This window comes from Hippoglossus hippoglossus, chromosome 7 (assembly GCF_009819705.1).
Source record: "Hippoglossus hippoglossus isolate fHipHip1 chromosome 7, fHipHip1.pri, whole genome shotgun sequence".
In the NCBI taxonomy this organism is placed as follows: domain Eukaryota; kingdom Metazoa; phylum Chordata; class Actinopteri; order Pleuronectiformes; family Pleuronectidae; genus Hippoglossus; species Hippoglossus hippoglossus.
This window is the reverse complement of record NC_047157.1, coordinates 2743978-2768432: the sequence shown is the minus strand read 5'-3', so window position 1 is coordinate 2768432 and position 24455 is coordinate 2743978. Positions and strand designations below refer to the sequence as shown.

General features: G+C 40.0%; 1 protein-coding gene across 10 annotated transcripts in view; it reads left to right on the top strand.

Annotated features, from left to right (window-relative positions):
* LOC117765158 (tumor necrosis factor receptor superfamily member 14-like) overlaps positions 1-24455 on the top strand; it is a 111997-nt gene that overhangs the window by 34506 nt on the left and 53036 nt on the right. For 2 of the 10 annotated variants that reach the window (XM_034591486.1, XM_034591485.1), the window contains exon 5: positions 608-695. The exons of 6 other annotated variants lie outside the window; for them this stretch is intronic. In XM_034591486.1, coding sequence (XP_034447377.1) covers positions 608-695 — 88 coding nt within the window. Of the gene's footprint in view, positions 1-607; positions 696-802; positions 1266-24455 lie in introns of those variants that run through there. 2 more of the 10 variants (XM_034591492.1, XM_034591491.1) reach the window with 2 other exon arrangements.

Sequence of the window (24455 nt, the reverse complement as noted above, 5' to 3'; positions counted from 1 at the left end):
AAGAGAGAGAGCTGAGTGGCAGTCTGACACAATTAACAATAATTGGACAATTTTGAAAAACAGCCTAATATATACGGTGTTATTTCATATTTTTATTCTTACTACATTTTGCCCATGCACTGCTTTCCCTGTGCTGCTGCGTTGACTGGGAAATGGAGGATTATTAAAGGTACATCTTATCTGACCTTGTCTTATCTTTACACATTACTCAAACCAGTGTTACAAAGCAAAAACAAAACATATATAAAAACAAATAATAAATATAGTCATAAAAGACAGTGCAGTGATCCAGGTGTGATGAGATAAAAGAATGTAAAATAGTTTCTGTATCTTTGAAATGTAACATAGAAGAACAGAATTCTGTCAATGTTCCTTAGTTTATAGAATCCTGTTTGTAAGTTTAGTGGCATGCTGCTCTACATTTCATCACACCTCACATAAAAAGGAGAGAATTTGAACAAAGAAAGGTTTGCTGATCAAAAATATCAATGATCAAATATTTTTTTACCTTTGGAAATCAGACAGGTCTGATGTCAAATACCACTTTGCTATATAATCCTAATATGATGTGTACACTAGTAACTGTGTATATTTTGTGTTTGTACAGGAACAGCCCAAACAGACTCTCAATGCTCTGACTGCAGTGTTGGAACATTTTCTGACGGGACGCGTACGTCTTGTCAACCACACACACAGTAAGTAAAGAGTCTCACCAGACATGGACGTGCCTGGTTTCTTACACTTGCAGTGAATCTGTGGTGCCTCTACATGGTCCTGTGAAAATGTCCCCCTGTCGTTCCAGATGTGAATCACTAAACCTTCAGCTGATGCAACCAGGAACAGCTTCAACTGATGCTGAATGTGGAAATGACAGTTTAAATAACTCAGCAGTTGCAATCATCATTTCAGTGTTTTTTTTTGGTGTTTTGATTGCATTAGTCGCCTTGTGTTTCTGGAAGTGGAAAAGATATCTTTCAGGTACGATGTGTGTGTGGTGGAAGAAAATGTTGTCATGGATGATAAGACCTCCATCAAGTCATGATGTCGTTGATTCAGAGGTTTTTCATTTGTTTTGTTTCTGTTACAGGAAAAATAACAAATGCATCCTTTCCCAAAAAGGTACGTTTGTTACTCTCTTTTTCACAGTGTATGTTCTGACTCTGTGTATATATGTTCTCTGCTTGATGACAATACTTGGTTGATGAAGGTAATGTGATTATTTTATTTAATATTTCAGGAAAAGGAAAACACAACTGGAGGAGAATCTGTGACGATGATGTGATGAAAAGCAGCAGGTGAGACAGCAGCGTGTTCTACATTTAAATATTCATTAGTTGAGGACTGTCTAGAGCCGCTTTCAGACATGACCTAAGGAGGATGTCTACAGAATTGGGTCCAGACTCTCGCCGGTGTTTGTCTTTTACGCAGCAGGAGATTCTCTGCTAGGACTCGTTCAGGTGAGGGGTGGTGCAACAGTCAGAGGCAGGATGTAATATATCAATTCTGCTGCGGAGATCAAAGGATTTTGTTTACATCCCATCGACACCGGGGTCGGCTCTTATCACCAAAAGCTCTTGGTGTCGTCTTCAGTGTCTTCGTGTAAGGCACCGCTTTTTTATGCAGAGAGATTTGTTGTGTTTTTTTCCTTTTTTTACAATTTTTGCAACTGTAACATGTTTGAAGCTTCATCAACATACCCACTCGCTCGCGGTGAATCCTGCTGTATTGACACATTAGTTAGAGTTTTAGAGAGAAACTCCGGAGAAAGTCCTGAGGCTCTCACACTGACTTTTGCATTCTCACATACAGCCTCTCTGGAGACTGTCAGGAGATTATCTGGAGTTTAGTGCATGTCTGAAAGTGGCTTAAGACTTCTCTCTGTGAAGTCTGTTCACATGTACAAGAGCTTTCCATTTTAATTCCACATATTTCTCTCCTCAGCAAAAGAGATAAACCTGCAGAGAACCAGTAGACTGTTTGTTCACTGCAGAGTGAATGTGCTCTAGAATCCAGGTATAATCCCACTGGGTTCTAGCACATTGTCTTTGTAGGGTACAGAAATAAAACCACTGCTTTGTTACAAAGGGCACACAGCTCATCGTCTCACAGATGTCACTGCACCAAAACTACAGTCGGCTGGGAATATGAAACTTGGAGCGTCTCCCTACCCCTACCCCTTGTTTTTGAGGGTTATCTTGCCCCTTGAAACGTAGTCACAAGGGTTAGTGGTTGAAATCTTCCCCTTCAAATTGGGACCGCGTTTCAAAAACCCAACACTTCATTAGTAGTTGTTGATGTAAACTAATCCGACAAAAGGTTTTGCCGGGGATGTCATTGTAATAACATTGTTGAGATCTTAAATAAACCAATGCTATTGTTTGCAGTTACTAAACTGACAAACCTATAATATCCTAATAACATCTTTGCTAATGCAGGTGAATCAATGACATTTGCCATTCATCCAATTGAAATTGAAAAGCTTGGATGCTCTGCATTATTTCACGTATAAATCAAAAGCACACAGCTTCAGGCTGCTAGCAGTGGTCTGTATGCAACCCTGCCAGGAGGCTTTGTTATTAGAGGGTTGTTTCCGTGTTTATGAAGCTGTACATATCTTCACACTCAGTTAAGTGGAAGCAATCTTTGGACTATTATTAGGAAAATACATAAGAAATAGCTAGTGTCGTATTTTTATCTTTATAAATGTGTGTTTGAGAAAAGATTCTGTGTTTCACCTGTAAAAGGTTATGTGTTTGAAACATAGATGTCTCTTTTTAAACAGTACAGTGTAAAACTGGGGACATTCAGTGCAAATGGATAAAAACAGTATGCATGCACACAGAAGAAGATCTGATGTAGTAACAGAGTCTGGTTCGTAGTATTATCTGTTACTAAGCAACCAACTACATTCTGCTTCCTGTTTATACTGGCCCAGTGTGCATAACTGGTCACATGATAAATGTTTTCAGGGGCTCTTTTAATCTCAAAATGTTTTTGTACCATTTTGCTGCAGTTTCTGGGATGAAATATTTAAATGTTAGTTCACCTGACACCTTCAGATATAGGCGACTTAACTGTAAAAGTTTTAAAGTAAAGAACTTGTTTCACTGATTATCATATTTTTTTATTAAGCTCTATCACAGATCATTAATACTGAAGCAGCCGTGTAAGCAGCAGGTGAAGCTACAGTAAAATACATTATTAACAGTTGTATATGCAGCGATGTTAGATATATTGTGAGAGCTTCTTTCTCTTTGGATCATTAAAGCATTTGAGAAAAGCTTTTAACAACTAAGACATTTGAAATAACTACATTTATTTTTCAGAAACGAAACATTTTCAAAACCACTGGTTTGGTTTTTAACAATGTGTTTTAACAGCTTGTTATATTATCTGTTGTTTAAAATCTGTCGAATTCATGTAATGGAGAATAAAATACAATAATTCTATATATCAGAGTAGAAGTATGAAGTAACAAAGTGGAAATATAAAAGTACAAGTGCTTACATGATGTCAAATAAATATTTGAGATTTACAGTATTTGTGACATTGAGTAGTGTAAACTGTCCAGTCTGCAGAGGAGGAGTTATCATGTTTATCTTGACGTGCATATGCTCTTCTCTTAAGGTCTAAGCAAGGCTAACTCTAGCCAGGTTTTGATAAGCCATGTGTTGGCCATGTGCATGCAGCCCAGAATAATTCATTGTAGAAAAGAGGATAAAATGTCCCTAAAAGACGCAAAAACCTGTGAGGTGTGTTTTTCTCCAGCAGAGCAACAGATATTCATTAAGCTTGATGAAGAATTCAAACTCTTATTCATCAAGAAAGGAAACATGTCCCACTCAACAAGGCGAAGGAGACGTCATGGCAGAAAATATGACTTTCTTACAGCAGATGAGGATTATACAACCACGTGATAAAAATAAAACTTCTGAGGAGGGAGTGAACCCACAGACAGAGAAGAGAGAAGGAAGATTCTTAGCACTGATCTAACAAAGTGAGCAAAATGTCAGTAGTATTAGAAGCTGCAGAATTTTATTACAAACTAATGTTTTTCACAGGTGATGTTAATCTTCTCCACAGCCCACATTGTTTTCATTGTTTGTTTTAATAAATGAACTGTCAGATCCACAAGACTGAGAATATTTAGCTGTATAATATCAGATGTAGGGAAGTGACATCAGTACAATCATTTACTGTTAATTAGCCTGATGAGGTGAAGTATGTGTGAAGGCTCTCTGACCCACTGACCTGATAACCCTCAGTGTTGGTGAGGATTGATGTAAGGACTGTATATGATGAACTTAATCTTTTTAGCTGGTTCTGATTCCAGCTCTGCTCCAGGTGTGTCTGCTAAAACACGGCTCAGACGACTTCTCTCTTAATGTTCTTTAATTTGGCAACAGCACAGTACAACATATGCCTATGAACGGCAGGGCAGGATATGGGTGGGAATGCGTGTGGTTCTACAAGAAGAAATGATACAAAATATAACAATAAGAATTATGGAAGGGATAAACAGTGCAACTATACAATCACAATAACATTCAGGCTGAACATACACACTACGTAAACGCACATGCATGCAGACTACACACATCCATATGAACAATATATATCCTTATCTACCCGTATATACATAATAGCGAGGAACCCACCGATAGAAGTAAAAAACAGTAGAAAAGGCACCCAGATATATAATGACGCAGATAATGCGCTGCACTCTTAATTACTACTGCGCCACACACCGCTCGCGCTACTCTGAGCACGCGCCTTAGCTGAATGCGCGCTCCCGCCGCTTTCTGTGCTCTGCGCCCACCTCCGCGATGCGCTGCGGATAGGCAGCCTTTATACCCTCAGCCTTTATTGATTCTTCTGTCACCTCCCAACAGGAGCAATCTAAACAGCATATTAGGAGTTTTACGTAGCCTGTAATGAAATGTGTGCTTCAAATAGAAGTAAATATGAACCTTTAGCCATCAGCCAGTCGTGGGTGACTTACACCTGAGCTCCCACAGCTGAAGAGGACCTGGGCATGAGGATGGAAAATGTGGAGCAGTGGTGCTGCAGCGAAGAGCAGATGACAGGGTTTGTGTTTATGTTCGCTCGCTGACTTGAATGAGAACGTAGTTGAAGATTTGATGAATGAGATTTGGTCTGTATGAATGATGGCAGAGGAACCAGGGTTAATGTAACAACAAGTGTCGAATCAGCACTAGATATCACCTTGGACCAAACTAAACCTTTAGCTTTGTTAGCCGATACTAATACAATGCTAAAATTCAAAAAAGACTGTCAGCGATGAATATACAGAACAGTCACTGTTAAACAAATAAATGGAAATAAATAAAGTACTATTTTGGGGGGGGGGGGGGGGGTCACAAGTACAAGTACCTGCCAAATAAATCTGTGAAAGGATCATGACTCCCAGGAGAACCCCTACATAAGCATAGTGGTGAGTAGACCGTGTGTGACTTTTTGTTCGTGGGTGAATTATCCCTTTAAGGTATAAATATTGGACACTATCTCTTACTCGAATAATATAATAATGAATTGATCAAAAAAATGATTTGTGTCAGTTATATTTATTTAATCATCTTCTCTTAAATACAAACAATTATGACAAAAAACAAAGTATGCACTGCAAGGCATTATTCCACAACAAAAAAATTGCCCAGTCTGAACTGCTAATCTGCCTTTTACAGTCCCAGAGAAAATCTCTCCAAAATAAAACAAGTGCAAGAGCTTGTTCCATTCAAGTAAAAGGGATATATCAATCTACATTAAGCTGTCGAACAACAAAATAAATGAAAACCAAAGTAAAATTCATGTAACTTTCTGGAGGAACATCAAAACACTGTAAATTCAAGTTTAGCAGTCTATCAAAAAATCATCTTAGGGTCAAATTTGTGCAATTTGAGTCACCCTGAAACTTTGAACTGAACAAAACACACCCACACATCTCTCAGTAACAAAACACACCCAAGCACATAAAGATGTAGTTTGAGTTTCCCCTTTTCTAATTTTTCGTTAACTACATTTCACATATGAACAATCTCAACAGATATTAACAACTAAACAGCTTTAACTTTTCTCTTTGTTCCCACTTCCTCTTGTTCAGTGACAGAAGTAAACTCTTCCTTGTCCTGCCAGGAAATAAGACTACCGTAAAGACGAACAAAGCAGCGCAGGTTAAAATACAAACGCTCCGTCAGAATCTAATAATAATAACAGGTTCGGTATAGAACAGAGTCTGGGTCTGGTCCGCCAGTGGGCGATTTGTTTCGCTTCACTCTTCGGGTGAATTGATGCTTTGAAGAGGCGCAGCCATCTTCCTTGTGACACGTCGACTTACATTACGCAAATCGTAGTATTTACGTAACCGATGACCGATAAACAACAAGAAGAAGAAGAGGAAGAAGCTGAAAAGAGTTTCACAGATTCAGACTTTTCAGATCAATAGTAAGATCAAAACACAAGTGAAGCCTCCTTCCAATCAGAGTAATGTACAAAACCAGCTACAGTTTCATTTTCATCGAAACGAGCAGTAATCCAAGTGGGAAGGGAGCGTCAACAAAGTGCAACGCCGAAAACATATTCTGCAAAAATGTTCAACATTATTCAATATTTTGAGGCACCAAAATTAATACACAGACAAATGGCATTTTCCTGTTAAGACCACAACCTTAATATTAGAGAAAATATATTCAGGCTTAATTTTGAGGATTTTTATTATTAATAATAATTAATACCTTCACCCTTGTACAGTGTTACCTGCTACCTGTTTCTAGTTTGTTGTTAGTTTCAGTTTGGATTTAAATTAAATATGTTCAGTCTTTGTCGAGTTGTCTGCTTGGTCTGTGTCTCTGCCTGCTTGTATTTGTATATCCTGCCCCTTATTTATTTATTTGTTTTTTAATAAATTCTGTTTCGTTGGACTTGATCTGCCCCACTCCGACATTTGGTTCCACCTGCTCACCACACCCTGACTAAATGGTCTCCTGGTCAGACTACAACTCTCATTTGGGAAAAATATGTCTTGGCATTTTGAGGATTATTAATAATAATGCATGACTCCACCTATGAGGAGTGTAGGGTTACCAAAATAACTTCACCTATAAATGGTCTCCTCTTGGTTAGACTGGGGTGGTTGAGGCTCAGGGGTGGGTCATCTTTAACATGCTTTAAACTTGTCCTTGAAGGTTGATGCTCTTTGCAAATCAACTGAAGTTGCTGTGGCTGTCATAAGAGATGCTGAACAGAAGCTGAATTTCCTTCTGCGCTACAGTGAATTTCAGAGTTTGAGGCCTGATGAACTCAGACGAGGCAAATGTCATGGAAAAACTGTCACTGTACCAGTCTGTTAATCTGTAATTAATCTCATCAGGAGTATGACTGGACAAACCAGTTTTAGCAACAGTGTTTCAAAAGTGATTCAATCATCAACATGTTAACAACTACATGCCAAACATGCTGGCCGACTGTTCCACATGAATGATTCCGGAGATATAATGATTCATCATGAATCATTATATCTCCGGTGGAACATTGCACAAGAGAGCAGTCTCAGAAAGGATGAATATAACTTATTCATTAGGCAATTTATTATTATTACTTAAGTTTTGTAGACTGGAACGGTCTCTCTATATTTAAGATGGGGGTTTGAAATGTGTACATATACCCCTTGTGTTATTGTAATCCTTGATGTGATAGTAGAAAGAATTTGTTTTAACCAAAACATTTGGTGTAGCATCTTCCCTTTTTTGGCTGGTACTGTAGGGGGAATGCAGAATATGTGCTGTTTACATGAGATCTCTGTGTTACGAAAGTAAGAAGAAAGTAACACTTGGTATTGTGTGCTGTGCAACAACTGAAACTAAGGATACTGTTGGCAGGGGCAGATATTTCATATTATTGTTGGGGGGGACAATAAACACAATTTCTTCTCTTCCCTCTTTTCCACCCAGCTCTCCTCTCTTCCCCATTTTTCTCTGCTTCCAGTTAATGAGGGATTTTTTTCTCTCCACAGTTGTCAAAGTGTTCGCTTATTGTGGGAACTGTTGGGTTTAAGGACTCGACCTTACTTTGTAAAGTGCCTTGAGACAATGTATGTAATGATTTTGCACTTTACGAATATATTTTAATTGAATTGAAAGGGTTTCTTATAAGTCCAGGAGCCTATATATGCCCAATATCAGTGAAGCAACACCCATAGAGCGAAATAAAGCTCATAAAATTAATTAGATTTGTTTTATCTAAGAAGTTGATCTGTAATATTTTGATGTACACTACCGTTCAAAAGTTTGGGGTCACTTAGAAATGTCCTTATTTTTCAAAGAAAAGCACTGTTTTTTTCAATGAAGATAACATTAAGTTAATCAGAAATACACTCTATACATTGTTAATGTGGTAAATGACTATTCTAGGTGGAAACGTCTGGTTTTTAATGAAATATCTACACAGGTGTATAGAGGCCTGCAGCAACTATCACTCCAGTTTCCATTATTTTTTTTCTGACACAGTAAAACATTCATCAACATTTATCAGTTCTAATCATGACTGTCATAATGGTTTTATTTCAGTAACTCCAGATGAGCTGACAGAAGACCAGTCTGTCCAGCTTTAAAGCCACTTCTCCCTGTCGGGTTTTACACTTTCTTTTTAAGACATCTTTCCTGAACACTTCAGATTCAGTCAGTATTTCATATCATGTTGTTTTCATTTTGTCGTCATCATCATGTGCTCCTGTAGCTGCCAGCCACTGGACACCTGCGTAAAAACCTTTTCATTTTCAAACTGCTGAAAATGTTCTTTGAAAGATAAACATGTTTTAATCCTGAATTACTTATCATATAATTTTCTCTTTGTTTGGACTCTTTCACTCACTGGATTTGCATGACATGCTCAACGTTGATCTCGGTTGTGAATTATAATGATTTTTATTTGTTTTACAAAGTGCTTTTTATTTCAGAAACCTATATTGAAATGCTGCATTGCACTCGTCCTGATGTTTTCTGTGTAAAGAGTTTTCTTTGTACTATTGATGCATTTCTAATTGTGTTTGCTAATTGCCTTAGAAGACTAATGGATGATTAGAAAACCCTTGAAAACCCTTGTGCAATTATGTTAGCACAGCTGAAAACTGTTTTGCTGGTGAGAGAAGCTATAAAACTGGCCTTCCTTTGAGCTAGTTGAGTATCTGGAGCATCACATTTGTGGGTTCGATTATACTCTCAAAATGGCCAGAAAAAGAGAACTTTCATGTGAAACTCGCCAGTCTATTCTTGTTCTTAGAAATGAAGGCTATTCCATGCGAGAAATTGCGAAGAAACTGAAAATTTCCTACAACGGTGTGTACTACTCCCTTCAGAGAACAGCACAAACGGGCTCTAACCAGAGTAGAAAGAGAAGTGGGAGGCCCCGGTGCACAACTCAGCAAGAAGACAAGTATATTAGAGTCTCTAGTTTGAGAAATAGACGCCTCACAGGTCCTCAACTGGCAGCTTCTTTAAATGGTACCCGCAAAACGCCAGTGTCAACGTCTACAGTGAAGAGGCGACTCCGGGATGCTGGCCTTCTAGGCAGAGTGGCAAAGAAAAAGCCATATCTGAGACTGGCCAATAAAAAGAAAAGATTGATATGGGCAAAAGAACACAGACATTGGACAGAGGAAGATTGGAAAAAAGTGTTATGGACAGACGAATCAAAGTTTGAGGTGTTTGGATCACACAGAAGAACATTTGTGAGACGCAGAACAGGTGAAAAGATGCTGGAAGAGTGCCTGACGCCATCTGTCAAGCATGGTGGAGGTAATGTGATGGTCTGGGGCTGCTTTGGTGCTGGTAAAGTGGGAGATTTGTACAAGGTAAAAGGGATTTTAAATAAGGAAGGCTATCACTCCATTTTGCAACGCCATGCCATACCCTGTGGACAGCGCTTGATTGGAGCCAATTTCCTCCTACAACAGGACAATGACCCAAAGCACACCTCCAAATTATGCAAGAACTATTTAGGGAAGAAGCAGGCAGCTGGTATGCTGTCTGTAATGGAGTGGCCAGCGCAGTCACCAGATCTCAACCCCATTGAGCTGTTGTGGGAGCAGCTTGACCGTATGGTACGCAAGAAGTGCCCATCAAGCCAATCCAACTTGTGGGAGGTGCTTCAGGAAGCGGGGGGTGAAATTTCTACAGATTACCTCAACAAATTAACAGCTAGAATGCCAAAGGTCTGCAATGCTGTAATTGCTGCAAATGGAGCATTCTTTGACGAAAGCAAAGTTTGAAGAACAAAATTAATATTTCAAATAAAAATCATTATTTCTAACCTTGTCAATGTCTTGACTATATTTTCTATTCATTTTGCAACTCATTTGATAAATAAAAGTGTGAGTTTTCATGGAAAATACGAAATTGTCTGGGTGACCCCAAACTTTTGAACGGTAGTGTAAGTGTTTAAAAATCCAAAACATTATGAAGCCTAGAAACAATTAACATATATTAACATAATGTTTGTTGTATTTGAATCTTTTATGAACTCAGTCTTCATCTATACTGGAAATATCACCATGGTAGCCATTTAATATGTAGTCAGAAAAAATTATGCACGTAGAACCTATTATTTAGGGGGAAGAAATCCATTATTATAGAAATATTTTTGTCTGAAAGGTAAAATTTGTAATCATTACCTAGCATTCTGTAAGATCATTACACATCTGACATTTGTAACAAACCACACGGCTTGAAAATTGGTTGAAAATTCACTGGGTTATGAACATTTTAATATGGATACACCTCCTGCCTTACATGTGCATTAGAAGACGTGGCTGTATGTACCAGGTGGCCTCGGTTATATATACAGCATGTATAGTATATGGATCAGCAGCAAGCACATCTCTCCAAATATTTGATAGAATTCAATACCAAGCAATGAGATTATGTACAGGTGCTTATAAACCAACCCAACCAGCAGCATTACAGGTAGAGATGGGAGAAATGCCTCTAGATATGAGAAGGACTAAAGGAAAATGTACAGGGACCCAGTAAAGAACATCCAACACAGGAAACTTTAAAACCTTGTTGGGAAAAAGATAAAAAAAGCTTTGGATGGACAGTAGCACAAAGAGCAACAGAACTTAACATAGCAGAATTAGACTTCAGTCCAACAGTACCATTAGCAGCAATAGCACCTTGGATACTACCTGATGCTAATGTAGATTTCACATTATAAAAAAATAAAAACAATGATGGAGAGGCTATTTTCAATTTGGATACAAAACAGGCACATATTGACAGTAACAGCAGTTATATCCAGGTTTATACAGATGCATCAAAGAATCTATTCAATAAGGTGGGAGTAGCAATTATAATTCCAGAATTTCATATTAAAATAGGGAAAAAGATCAGTGAGGGGCTCGGTATACAGGAGAAATTATTGCAATAATGTTAACACTACAGTGGATAGAGGACACACGACCATTAAGAGCAATTATTTGTTCAGATTCAAGTTCAGCATTATCCAGGATACACAACAATCATTCAGACAGCAGACTGGACATTTTGATTAAAATACAACAAATACTAATACTAAATTCAAATGATGGAATTTAAACTCCATAGTTTTTTATGGAGCCGGCACATATTGGTGTTAAGGGAAATAAAATGTCAGATAAACTTGCAAAGGAGGCTGTGGAGAATAGCTGCACTGATGCGTCAGTCAGCTTCAGTAAAGCAGAGACTAAGAGCATCATTAAACAGAGGTTGAAGGAAAGGTGGCAGACGCAATGGGAGCAAGACAGGAAAGAACGATAGTTTTACCAAATTCAAAGGAAAGTGGGAGAAATGAGATGGGCAGGAAGAAACAGGTCGAAGAAACAATAATATCAAGAGACTCACATTTGGACACACAGGACTAAACAGTGCAGGAAGACATGATACAGAAAAATGTCATTATTGTGGGCAAGAGGAAACAGTTCATTTTATAGTACACTGTCCAAAATATGAGCAAGAAAGAAGGCAGCTACTCGTAAACCTTGGCAAGTTTAAAGTACAGTTTGCTTTGAGAGATACCCTGCAAAATAACTGAATAAGCAAGTGTTATCGAATACTATTTGATTATCTTAGAAGTCAATTATAATTGAGAGAATATATGTTTTTTTAAAGAATAGATAATGTATTTATAAAACATCCCGCCAGTAAAACCTAAAAGAAGGTTTCGTTTGACTTTTGATGTCATTTTGTTTATTAGGGCCCGAGCACCTCCGGTGGGAGGCCCTATTGTATTTCGAAGGATTTGTATTTCCCTTTTGGGGCTTTTTCAGGGCCTAGACATGCTCAAATTGTTACCAAAGTTTGCAGGGAGTATCCAGGTGTATCATGACCAGACAAACAAGGTCAGAGGTGCAATGGGAAAAAAGCAACAGGAAGCCCGCCATTTGGACTTTAGTGGCCATATTGGCCATTTTCCACATTTTTACTTTGATGTACTTTTCCCAGGGCTTTCATCAGATCAACTTGATATGGAGATGGGTGTCATCACAACAAGATGGAGATGAAAACTACCTCAAAGATCGATTTTTCGTCACACGGTGTGACCGTGGCATGGCGTCAAAGTTTGATTACACGCCATCAAAACACGAGGTTCTGTATCTTGGACATACATGGTCCAATCGAGTCCAAAGTAGACATGTAAGACAAGAGTCCCGGCCTGATGACATCTACACAGAAATCATGACTTAAAATCACAGCGCCCCCTGGTGGCAACAGGAAATGTCTTGTTTTTGGAACGTCTTACACTTGGAGGTATTCCTCCTCACCCACTGCTCGCAGCCATGTCAAACTGTGTCAAATGGGTCTCCAGACATTGATAATGTAGGCATAACATTACTGTGACTTTTCGTCAAACGCCATAATAGTGGCGTGGCGTCAAAGTTCATCAACTCGCCGTGACACACGAAATTACTATAACTTCGGTGTTGGAGGTTCAACCTCCCTCAAACTACATTTGTGTAACAACAGCCCCCCCCCCCCCCCCTGCAGACATTCAGATGGTTTTAAGGAATGGGCGTGGCAAAATAACTGACTAGCGCCCCCTCGGTGCTTGCGAGGTTGCATTTAGGCCATGAATTGTCCTTTTTCCATTTTGCCGTGGAATATGGGCTGCCACATATGGAGTGGTGTATGCTGAAAGCCTGTCCACATCCTCCGCTGCAACAAGGTCGGAGTCTGGATAGAGGTTAGGGACGGCTGGAGCTGCTGCCTGCCCCCTCTGCAGCGGTAGCAGCTGAGTGTCCGACTGGTCATCAGGCTGCACCACTGCTGGCTGTGGTTGTTCTCTTGGTGGAGCTGAGTCCAGATCAGGGTGTAGTCGGAGACACTGAGACTTGGAGATTAGTTCAGTCCCTGATATTCACTTCAGTTAAACAACATTCATACGCTCCCCAATCCGGCACATTGCAGTTTAGTTTTGAGTTGCTATAACTGATTTAAACTCAGACTTCCCATGCTTGGAAAAACCACAGTCATCCTCTCTATTCTTAAACCTATTTTCTCAAATAGGTTGTCTCAGCAGTTGTGAACCCGACTCTTATTTTTTATCAATTTAAACTCTGGTAATGTAATTATTTTTCCATCTTTAAGTCTAAATGTGGATGCTTAGGATACTGAATACCTGGCCAATAGAATGTAGAAACCTTAAAGGTTTAGTGTGTAGAATGTACAGGCAGCATAATGTTCCCCATGTGTTCAGTGTGAACCTGCTCTTCAGCTTTTAGTTAGTTACTGGTTGGTACATATGCCACTACTGATATTTCTGTGAAGAGCTCGTATTGTTCTGGTTTTAACTTCTTGGCTTGTGCGATGCTGCGCTAAATCAACTTGCAACACAATCAGAATCAGATTTAGTGTCACTTCTATAATATTCACTCAGCATACACAGGAATGATGAAGAAGAAAATGCCTTTCTCCACAGATCAGTCATACATAGTAAAAACTGACATTTTGAAAAAAGCAATAGAAAACAGGACTCAGAAGTCATTTGTATTTGGAGTTGACAAAGTGCTTTGTTAAATATATGCTTAATACAAACCATAAAACAAAATCGCAGATCCCAACTTTGGTGCTGACACAGATCAGACAGTGACATTCATCACTTCTCCAACTGAAAAATATGTGAATTTTATTCACAATTTATCTTAAGTCATTTGTTTTTCAACTGCAGAACAAATCCCTGACAATGCACAAAGTATTATACAATGGACATGAAGGGTAACGTATTGCATAAGGAACTAAGTGAAGCAGTTTATTAGGTACACCAAGCTAAAACTAATACAATCCAACACCAACAGCCCTAAAACATGTCCTACCTTCATGAAATGTACAATATTTATATAATATATGGCATTTTGTATGGGACTGCATTAGTTCCACTCAGTGTACCTAGGCATTGGTTATTAAATTAGGCATTGCTGTATTTCAAATAAACACATTTTCAAGGTACAACTGGAATTGAAGATCTCTCACCTAAGATGGAGCACAAAAATAAGGGAGCATCAAAACTCTATGATTATATTTATATACATTTCCAAAGTTGGAGGGCCTTAAAATATGTTGGGAAAGGGACTTTGATCATGTGATCCCAGAAGATAACTGTAAAAAAACTTCTTTGTGTCATGGTATTGTCATAGATTAAACAGAGTATTTTGGACTGATTACCGCCATCTACTGAGTTGGTGCACCGTTCCTAGAGGTACTGCAATACAAGGTCGATCCAAGTGGATTCAAGATTCAAGATTCAAGAGTTTATTGTCAAATGCACAACAATTACATTAAGCAGTCGCTGGCAATGAAATGCTTGGGTCACAGGCTCTCTTATAGCAATGCTCCGAATATTACAAGCAAAAAAATATTGAATAAAATAATATAAAATAGAATATCAAAAATTTCAAATAGAAAATAAAATATATATATCTAAATATATATATACACCTAAAGAAAAAAAAACAATAGTGCAATTATGTGCAATAGTGCAAATATGCTAAGGTAATGGTTTAGTGGAGTTATTGCAGATTGGAGGAGTTTAAAAGTCTTATGGCCTGGGGGATGAAACTGTCTCTGAGCCTGGTGGTGCGGGCCCGGATGCTGCGGTACCGTCGGCCAGACGGCAGCAGGCAAAACAGTTTATGGTTTCCTTTGATCTATTAGTCACATCATAGTCCTTTAACCTCCTTTGTTTGAATTTCTTAAACCTCCTTTACTTCAATTCCTTTAACCCCCTTTGCTTCAATTCCTTTAAACTCCTTTGCTTCAATTCCCTTTCTATTCTTTAAAGATGCTCTTTATCTCAGAAAAATAAGAAGTGAAGAATCAGTCTGCACTAACCAGCGAATTGGTAGAACAAAGAAGATAAGAGATTTTTCATGAGAATTTGGAAAACACATCTTGAACTGCGAAAATAACAATTCGTAACACACATTGAAACAAACAACAGTCGCAATGGAGATCACTGGGAGAGTGAAACAAATGGATATAGAGGTAGAGACTGTCCGCCCATACTTCGAGTCCTTTTTTACGAAGATCAGTGCAGAGCAGTGGGAGCTGTTGAAGTCATGCAAACCGGATGAAGCTACAACATTTATGTTGGCAGATCTTCTGCTGAAGTTAATGACGACCGTTTCAAATGCCATTGCAAAGCGATGTCCCGATGCACCCTTGTCTGAGGAAGAAGTTCGGTCCATTCTGGGCGACACTCTCAACGACAGTCTTTCACCAGGCACAACAAAGTCTAAGAGTTTGGATAAGCTCACAGACTTGGTTGTAGAGGAGGTGACGAAGACTGTCAACTCCACCTTGTCTGCAAGCTCCACCTGTGTGAGCTCTGAGAAGCCTATACCAACCCGCCTCATTAACCCCGCTAAAGTCCAGAAGATGATCTGTTATGCCTGCGAAACGTTAAAGGCAGATGCAAAAATCAAACTCTTGCTCGAGTGTCAATCGCGCAGGCGAAGTCGGGCCATTTCCTCAGAGGAACAGGAAGCTTCAGATGATCCCATTCGGATGTGTAGGACCTCTTCAAGCTCCCACTCTTCAGGAGTCAGCTCCAAGTCAGGTAGTTCCTCAGAGGGAGGTTCAACAACAAGCAGTATTGACAGTGGGAAGATGCTTGTCCAGGAAACAATCAACAATAGTTTGACTGACATCACAGACTTCTTTAATGAGTTCAATGACAGCCTCTTTCTCCATTCATCGTTTTCTCCAGAGATTGATATGGCTTTAGATGAAATTATTGAGTCAATCAATAAGGAAAGCAAAAATGGAAAGGAATCTCCACAGCCAAACCTCTCAATCAGTAAAGGAATGAGGACGATCAATAGTCTTTTCATAAAGACTTTTGCCACAGCAGGGACGCTTCAAATACTGACAGGGGTCGCGAAAAAATTCAAGGAGGAGACCAAAGTCAATAGGAGGCTGACGATACAGTCATTGATGGCTAGTATTGACGCTGTGCTTCTGGAGAAGGAGAAGCTGGGAGGTGGAAATGAAAGTTCTGCATTCCAAACACTGAAAAAGCCTCCATCTGAAAAAGTTCTTGTATTCACAAAACAGCTTTCAGATCTCATCTATGCGCACATCGCACCTGGAAGGAATTCAGACATTAGTTCAGGTCCAGTGAAAAAGGTGGCTGTTCCTGATGCACACAGGGGCATATATGCAGACATTCAGACCAGGGTGTTTTGTTTTCTGTCCTTGATAAGCTGGTGGCTGAACAACCAAGTTAACTGCCACACAAAAAGGGTGTCAGAGGCTTTTATGGCCATCGACTCACTGGAAACAAACAAGCAGTCATCATCATCAGAGGTCAGCAGCATTGAGGAGAAAACATCGAAGCAGTCAACATCATCAGAGGTCAGCAGCGGAGGGAATGAAAGACCGAAGAAGTCAACACCAGCAGTGTTCAACACAATTGAGGAGAAAGGATCGAAGCAGACGTCATCATCAGAGGTCAGCAGCAGTGGGAATAAAAGATCGAAGCGGTCAACACCAGCAGTGTTCAACGGAATTGAGGAGAAAGGAACGAAGCAGACGTCATCATCAGAGGTCAGCAGCGGAGGGAAGAAAAGATCTAAGCAGTCATCATCATCAGTGGTCAGCAGCAGTGGGAATAAAACATCGAAGCAGTCAACACCAGCAGTGGTCAGCAGCATTGAGGAGAAAAGATCGAAGCAGACAACATCATCAGAGGTCAGCAAAGAAAAGGAGAACTCAGCATCATCAGACAGCAACTCCAGGGAGAAGATTGCAAAGATGCTGGCAGCAGACAGATGTAAAATGTATGTCAGTGTTCTCTTGGACCAGCTCATCACACGAAGCTATAATAAGGCAAAGGTGACCCGGACTGATGTCGACATAACAGACACAAATCATCATCTGCTGGAGAGAATATGGGCCGAGGTCAAAGACATTGACTCAACTTTCAACCCCAACACAATCCTTGACGAGGTCATTTTCAAGGAGTTGTGTAAGAAGTGGCCTTGTCCAGAGATGCTATTGGTTTCCTTTCTTTTAAGAGATCCAGAACTTGAGATATCAATTAGCTCCTCTTTGAAAAGACGCCTGTGCAAAAAGCCTGGCGTCTTCTCCTCTTTCAGAGCAGGCTTCTCTTCCTTCTTCCGGAGATAAAAGGTGGATGATGTTATTCCGATAGCTTCACTTTCAAATTTAAATATGTTTTCTCCAGGTGCTCCTGTTATCCCCACATTTATAAGAATGAATAAAATGTATAAAATGGAATTATTTGCTCTCAGTATTTATTCCACTCAGACTTAAGTCTTGTTGTGGCTTTTCTCCAGGTGCTCCGGTTCCCTCCCATATTTAAAACAATTATTAAAAGATTCAAAATCGAATAATTTGTTCTCAGGATTTATTCCACTGAGACTAAAGTTTTGCTGTTTTACAAGCTGAAAATTCACTGTTTCACAGGTGCAAGTTTAGTTTCTTCCTTTAATTCATCAGCCATCAGCACCTTCACCTGAACTTAGCTCCAACAAGCTGTATAAGGCAGAGTAGAGTGACCTCATTATGGCTGGTGATCAAATAGCGATAGTAAGCATCTAACTGTCAGATATTTTCAGAATAAGACACAGTTGCTGCTGACTATCACCGTAAATCGATACAGTGTTACTTGATTGTGTTTGTCTTCATTTTGAAGGAAATTTGAGATCTCAACTAATTCAATTTTGGAGTTAAATTTCTGCAGGAAGATGGAAATATTACAACTGCAACATATTTTTTATATCTCACTTATGTAAAAAGCAACAAGAGTTTATATGATTTAATATATAGGATAAGATGTAGAATATCCCTTGTACGTCTGAAGGTCTTCTGCACCAATTACCACAAAAAAAACATTAGATGTTAGCAGGTGTTAGGGGCCACCAGCGGATGTTAGGGACATAACTTCAGTTGTGCACCTTAGCGTCATCAAGTGTTTTGACCTTCTGATCAATGATACAGGCCGAACTTGAGGGTACACTGAGGATAAAGGTAAATCTGACTGGCTGCTGGGTATTATGGCAGTACTATGAAAGCCATGTGGCTGCTCAGTAGATCAGACATCATTACCTCTTTAGCCTTTTTAAACTAAACTCTGTAGCATTTTAGAACATAGGACAAGATGGAGAATATTCCTTGTACGTTCGACTGCAGCAATTAATGCCTATTGCCAGTTGATGTTAGCGGATGGTAGTGACCACCAGCGGATGTTAGGGACATATCTTCAGTTGTGTACCTTAGCGTCATCAGGTGTTTAGGCCTTTTAATCACAAGACATCCTCTTTTAAGGCAGGCCCGCCACAGGTTGATCAGACCTGGGTGCATGTCCCTAGCATATTGGGGCCCAGTTGGGATCTTTCCTCCTGATCCAGAGCCATTGGCTGCAGCGTTCTGCAGTGTGTTTCTTTTATGGTCCGGCGCAGGGCTTGTCGATGGATCTCCACATCTTTGTGCAACCTAATGGTGCAGCCAACCTCCACAGGGCAAGCTATTGCTTTCCAGCCACATTGCTGTGCCTCAAATGCAAGGTCTGCATACCACAGCCTTTTCCTCTCATTCGCTTCATCAACATTATCCACCTAGGGTACTGTCAATTCTAAAAAGTAGACGATGCACATGGTATTAGACCAGATTATCAGGTCAGGTCTTAGGGTGGTAGTGACAATATGTGATGGGACTGTAAGTCGCTGGCCCACATCCACCAGCATCTCCCAGTCTCGGACTTGCTCCAACTGACCACTACTGGCCAGTGGAGGAGGCCCTCTCTTTCCCTGTTCCCTCTCGCGGATAAATGTTGTCCTTTAAACTGCATTCGATGTTTTGGATGGCAAGGCATTGGTAGCAGTTCACTTAGTTTCTAGTGTTGCTGCAAGGCATTATCTGGTTGTGTATCAACGTATACCTACCTTAGGAGATACTTATTTTACAACCAGTGAGGAGGTGCCTGACCCTAGCGTAATAATGTTAGTTAGTTGTCTCTATATGAATCCATTCATGACACAAAATGACTCGAGTGAAACTGATCTGACTTAAATGATCTGATTATTTTACAACTGTAGACCATACAACAATTGACAGTCTGAAATAAAAGATATCAAACTGAACAAATTTAACATTTAACATTCTTTAGTTTTCAACATGATTCTAAGCTGACTTCATGTTATCATTTGATGCAGTGTTAACCTTTAAACTCTGATGTTGGACAACATACTGCAAATGTGAAGAGGAAAAATCGGACATTAGCTTTAGAGAACAAACAAATTCAGATTAAATCCTGTAATTCCACAGGCAGACACTGGTTATTTCGTTGATTTACATTCACAAAAAGAGCCAATGAAATACATTGTTTATTTACATGGAAACATAACATTTTATAATTTTTAGATCTTTTTCAGAAAGGCACTTGATCAAATTCTTGTTGCAAATTATCAACAAGATTAAGGAAAATTCTATTTGGTAAAAGGCACATAAAAAAAACAAACACAAAAGACATGGAGGGTGTAAACAAACATGAACAGACCATTTTCAAACTTTGAATCACAGACAAAATGGCAATCACGACTCTATCCCAACACAGTCATGAAAAGTTGTATTTGTGATGATGGTTTAAGAACTTCAATGTAAAGTTAAAGGTGCGAGGAGTATTAAAGGGCCCTCGCTCCTTGGATAGATTAGCACATGTAGGTGAAACAATGGATTCTACTTCTAATCTACAAAACTTCTGCTTTGTAAATGGAGAACGAGACGGTGTGTAACATTTCAAGTAGAGTGACAACGGAATGGGCAGAAAGAGACAAAGATACTAGCAATATGAGAATTCATTATTATTCTAACCCAAATGAATTGGCTTTTTGAGGGATTTAACATGCTCAAAAGGTTATGAAACTTTGCTGAAAATTAGAAAGTAGTGAAAATGTACGTATTCTGGAGTCATTTGAAATGGGCGTGGCAAAATGGCTCAACAGCGCCACCTGGAACGCAGCCCCTAGGTTTCCCTTTGACCGATCTTCACAAAAAACGTAGGCCAAGTGTATCGTGACCGGGTCATACAAAAAAGGCTCAAGAAGCATTATGAAAAACGCAACAGGAAGCCCGCCATTTTGCATTTAGTGGCCATTTTGGCCATATTCCACATTTTCACTTTGACGAACTTGTCCCAGGGCTTTCATCTGATCAACTTCAAATTGAGATGAGTGTCAACACAACAAGATGGAGATAAAAACTAACTCAAAGATCGATTTTTCATCACACGGTGTGACCGTGGCGTGGCATCAAAGTTTGATTACACGCCATCAAAACACAAGGTTCTGTATCTCGGACATATTTGGTCCAATCGAGTCCAAACTAGACATGTAAGACAAAAGTCCCGGCCTGATGACATCTACACAGAAATCATGACATAAAATCACAGCGCCCCCTGGTGGCAACAGGAAGTGTCTTGTTTTTTGCATGTCTTACACTTGGAAGTATTCCTCCTCATCCACTAACCGCAACCATATCAAACTGTGTCAAATGGGTCTCAAGACATTGATAATGTAGGCATAAGATTACTGTGACTTTTCGTCAAACACCATAATAGTGGCGTGGCGTTAAATTTCAACAACTCGCCGCGACACACGAAATTGCTGTAACTTCAGTGTTCATGCTTCAGTCTCCCTCAAACTACATTTGTGTATCAACAGCCCCCCCCTGAAAATATTCATATGGTTTTAAGGAATGGGCGTGGCAAAATAATTGACTAGCGCCCCCTAAAGTGCAGCCCCGGCACTACGATTGGCCGACATGTTAAAAAATCGATAGGGACATGTGTCGTTTCATAACAAACAAATAAGTCTCTTGGATAGATATGCTAGACCAAACAGGAAGTCCGCCATTTTGCATTTAGTGGCCATTTTGGCCATATTCCACATTTTTACTTTGACGTACTTGTCCCAGGGCTTTCATCAGATCAACTTCAAATTGAGATGAGTGTCATCACAACAAGATGGAGATAAAAACTAACTCAAAGATCGATGTGTGACCGTGGCGTGGCGTCAAAGTTTGATTACACGCCGTCAAAACACGAGGTTCTGTTTCTCGGACATACATGGTCCAATCGAGTCCAAACTAGACATGTAAGACAAGAGTCCCGGCCTGATGACATCTACACAGAAATGTTGACTTAAAATCACAGCGCCACCTGCTGGCTTCAGGAAGTGACATGTTTTATACTTTGATGAACTGCTCCTGGCTACTTTACAATAAACAGCTCAAAAGAGCTCAGTCAAGTCATTGGACCATGGTCAGAATTGTGACATTTCCTCAAACCGTGTAAACATTGAGGTGCGGTGAAGGATCATCCTTCGCCAAAGGAGACGATGTTGTCATAACTCCACTGTGCATTGTCCTATCACCGCCAAACTTCTGTCTCATGATCAGAGACCAAGCCTGAACAGCTCTGTGTCAATATTTCCTCAGTGTCATAGCGCCACCTACTGATTCGCCATGAAACAGGAAGTACTTTGTGAATCCACTCTGCATTATCCAACCGGCCCCCAAACCCAGAGACCTCGCTCATCAGATTAAACAGACTCAACACTGGTTTGGTTGTTTCTGGAGTGAGATTATTGTAGGAGAACAGTATCCAGCCCAAATACTCATCCTAAAATGAAAAGCTGAGTAGTCTGCATCTGTTAAGGTGGAGCTACACTAGTGCTGCCCATAGTCAGGCTTCTTCTGGGCAGCCCACTCATTAAGGTTTTTGTATTTATTGTTTCTTTAATTCACAACTGCTAGGAAATGTGACTGAAAGTGCAGCCTGTCAGAATTCTGCTGACGCTGATCAATTATGCAGATGGGAAAATGAATGAAACAAAAAGAAAACAAATATCTCTGGGTGAAAAAGTGCTGTCAAAGACAAAGATATCAAAAGTGTTTGTTGTGATAAGAGTCAACAGCGGTGTTGATGTGCTGTAAACCAAACTGTATTGGTGAACCAATGAAGAACCAAAACTGTATTGGTGTGTGTTGGGACAGGGCTGGAGCGATGCTGGGAAAAGAAAGGACTGAAAGCGAGAGTCTTACAAGTGGCGCCGCACGTAAATTTCACACTCTGTATTATTCACAGAGAATCTCTTGCAAGCAAAACACTTGAACCAGAGCTTAAACATATTCTTGACATTGCGATAAAAATGGTCAACTACATAAAAACACGTCCACTCAATATCAGACTTGCTCTTGCGGGGAGATGTGCTGAGCCGCCTGTATGAGCTGCGGGACGAGGTGCGCATATTTCTGATGGAGCATGGATCCCAGCTCGCTGATGTTGTGCCATAATGCATCAAACGTGATACCATAAAATGGTGTGCCTTTCGGCATTCAATAAATTTGGTTATCAAAATAAAATATTAAATATTAATATTTTATTATTAATATTAAATAATAACTTTAATTGATTAAAGTTACCTCGGGCACCACCCTTCAAAGGAAGGGAAAAGATAGCCAATTTATTGATTAAGTCTCATTGATTAAGGTTCTAACTACAAATTTGGAACTCTGATTAACAATTAAATTAATAACTATAACCAAAATTACCATATAGATAGTTAGCTAAGTTGAAAGATATGGGGTTCTTGACAGTGTAGAGGTTGGCGAAATTCACTTATGCAACATTAATAAGAAAACATTTGTGAAAGAAAAACATTTATTATGAATATAATAAAGTATAAAAACACAAATTACTAACGGTATAATTGCTAAACAAAGATAGGTATGTGTGTATACATGTGTGTGTGTCTGTGTGAGTCAGCGTGCTTTCAAGATGGTCGCTGGCCAAAGAGATAACACCCGTCCCCCACCTATTGGAATGTTTACGACCTGTAGAGATAATGAGGTGAAGAGTTATGCGTGTGTCTGTGTCTGTGCCAAATTAGAGGAAGTTACTAGATTGGATGCAACGAAAGACTGTGAAGAGCATAACAGACTAACATTACTTTCTCAATAACTTGTACCCAAAATATCACAACACCACAAATCAAACTTATAAACCTCACACAGAATCGAATAAACAGTCTTGCTTAGCCTAGCATAATTATTAAGCCCAGTTGTGTTACCAGTCCGTGGAAAGGGGAAAAAGGAAGTTGCTGTGCAGTTCGCAGTTTGGTGTCGTCTTGCTGGTTTCGGTTGAGCGGTGTAGCTCAGTTGTTGGCTGAAGTTTGCAAGCAGGACATCGAGTCGCTGCTAGGACGTTGGTAGAGCTTGGAGGGCGAGGAGGTTTCCTTGGTGAGATGAGCTGGAAGCTGCACCTTTGTGCTCCTCTCGAAGAGTTGGATGGGAAGAGAAGATGTGAGCTGGAGAAGAGGCTCCACAGCCTTCCCTCCTGTGGAAGGATTGTAGGAAGAGGCAGAAGAGGCTCAACAGCCTTCTCTCCTTGGAGGGAGTTTAGAGAGAGATCGAGAAGCTGGAGAACTTAGCTTATATTGGCCCGGTGACCTCACAGGTCATGGGGTCCAGAGTGACCAATGGGAGTTGAAACCTGTGTCCCTGGGGGGGGGGGGGGGTTTCCACCCCTCTGTGTGAAGTTGATGCCCTCTGGGACATTGAGTTCCTTGCTCTGGTTTTTAATGGCCCCTGGGAGACGGAGTCCTGGAGGGACATGCTGCTTCCGGCTTTGATGGCACATGTAGGCCGAAATGTGGTTTCACACAAAACCATGGCCCAACACTGACCACCTCACTGACCCTGACTGGTTAACAAGGCTGGCGTACTTGTGCGAAAAGACTTTCTCAGCCCTAACATAATTAAAGAATAAATACAGAGCGCAGCTAAACGTGGAGAATGATCTCCGAGTCGCCGTCTCCAAAATAAAGCCGAGAATGGACATGCTCTGCTCCATGCATATTGCCCACCTATAGTGAGTTTAAGAAATTAAAG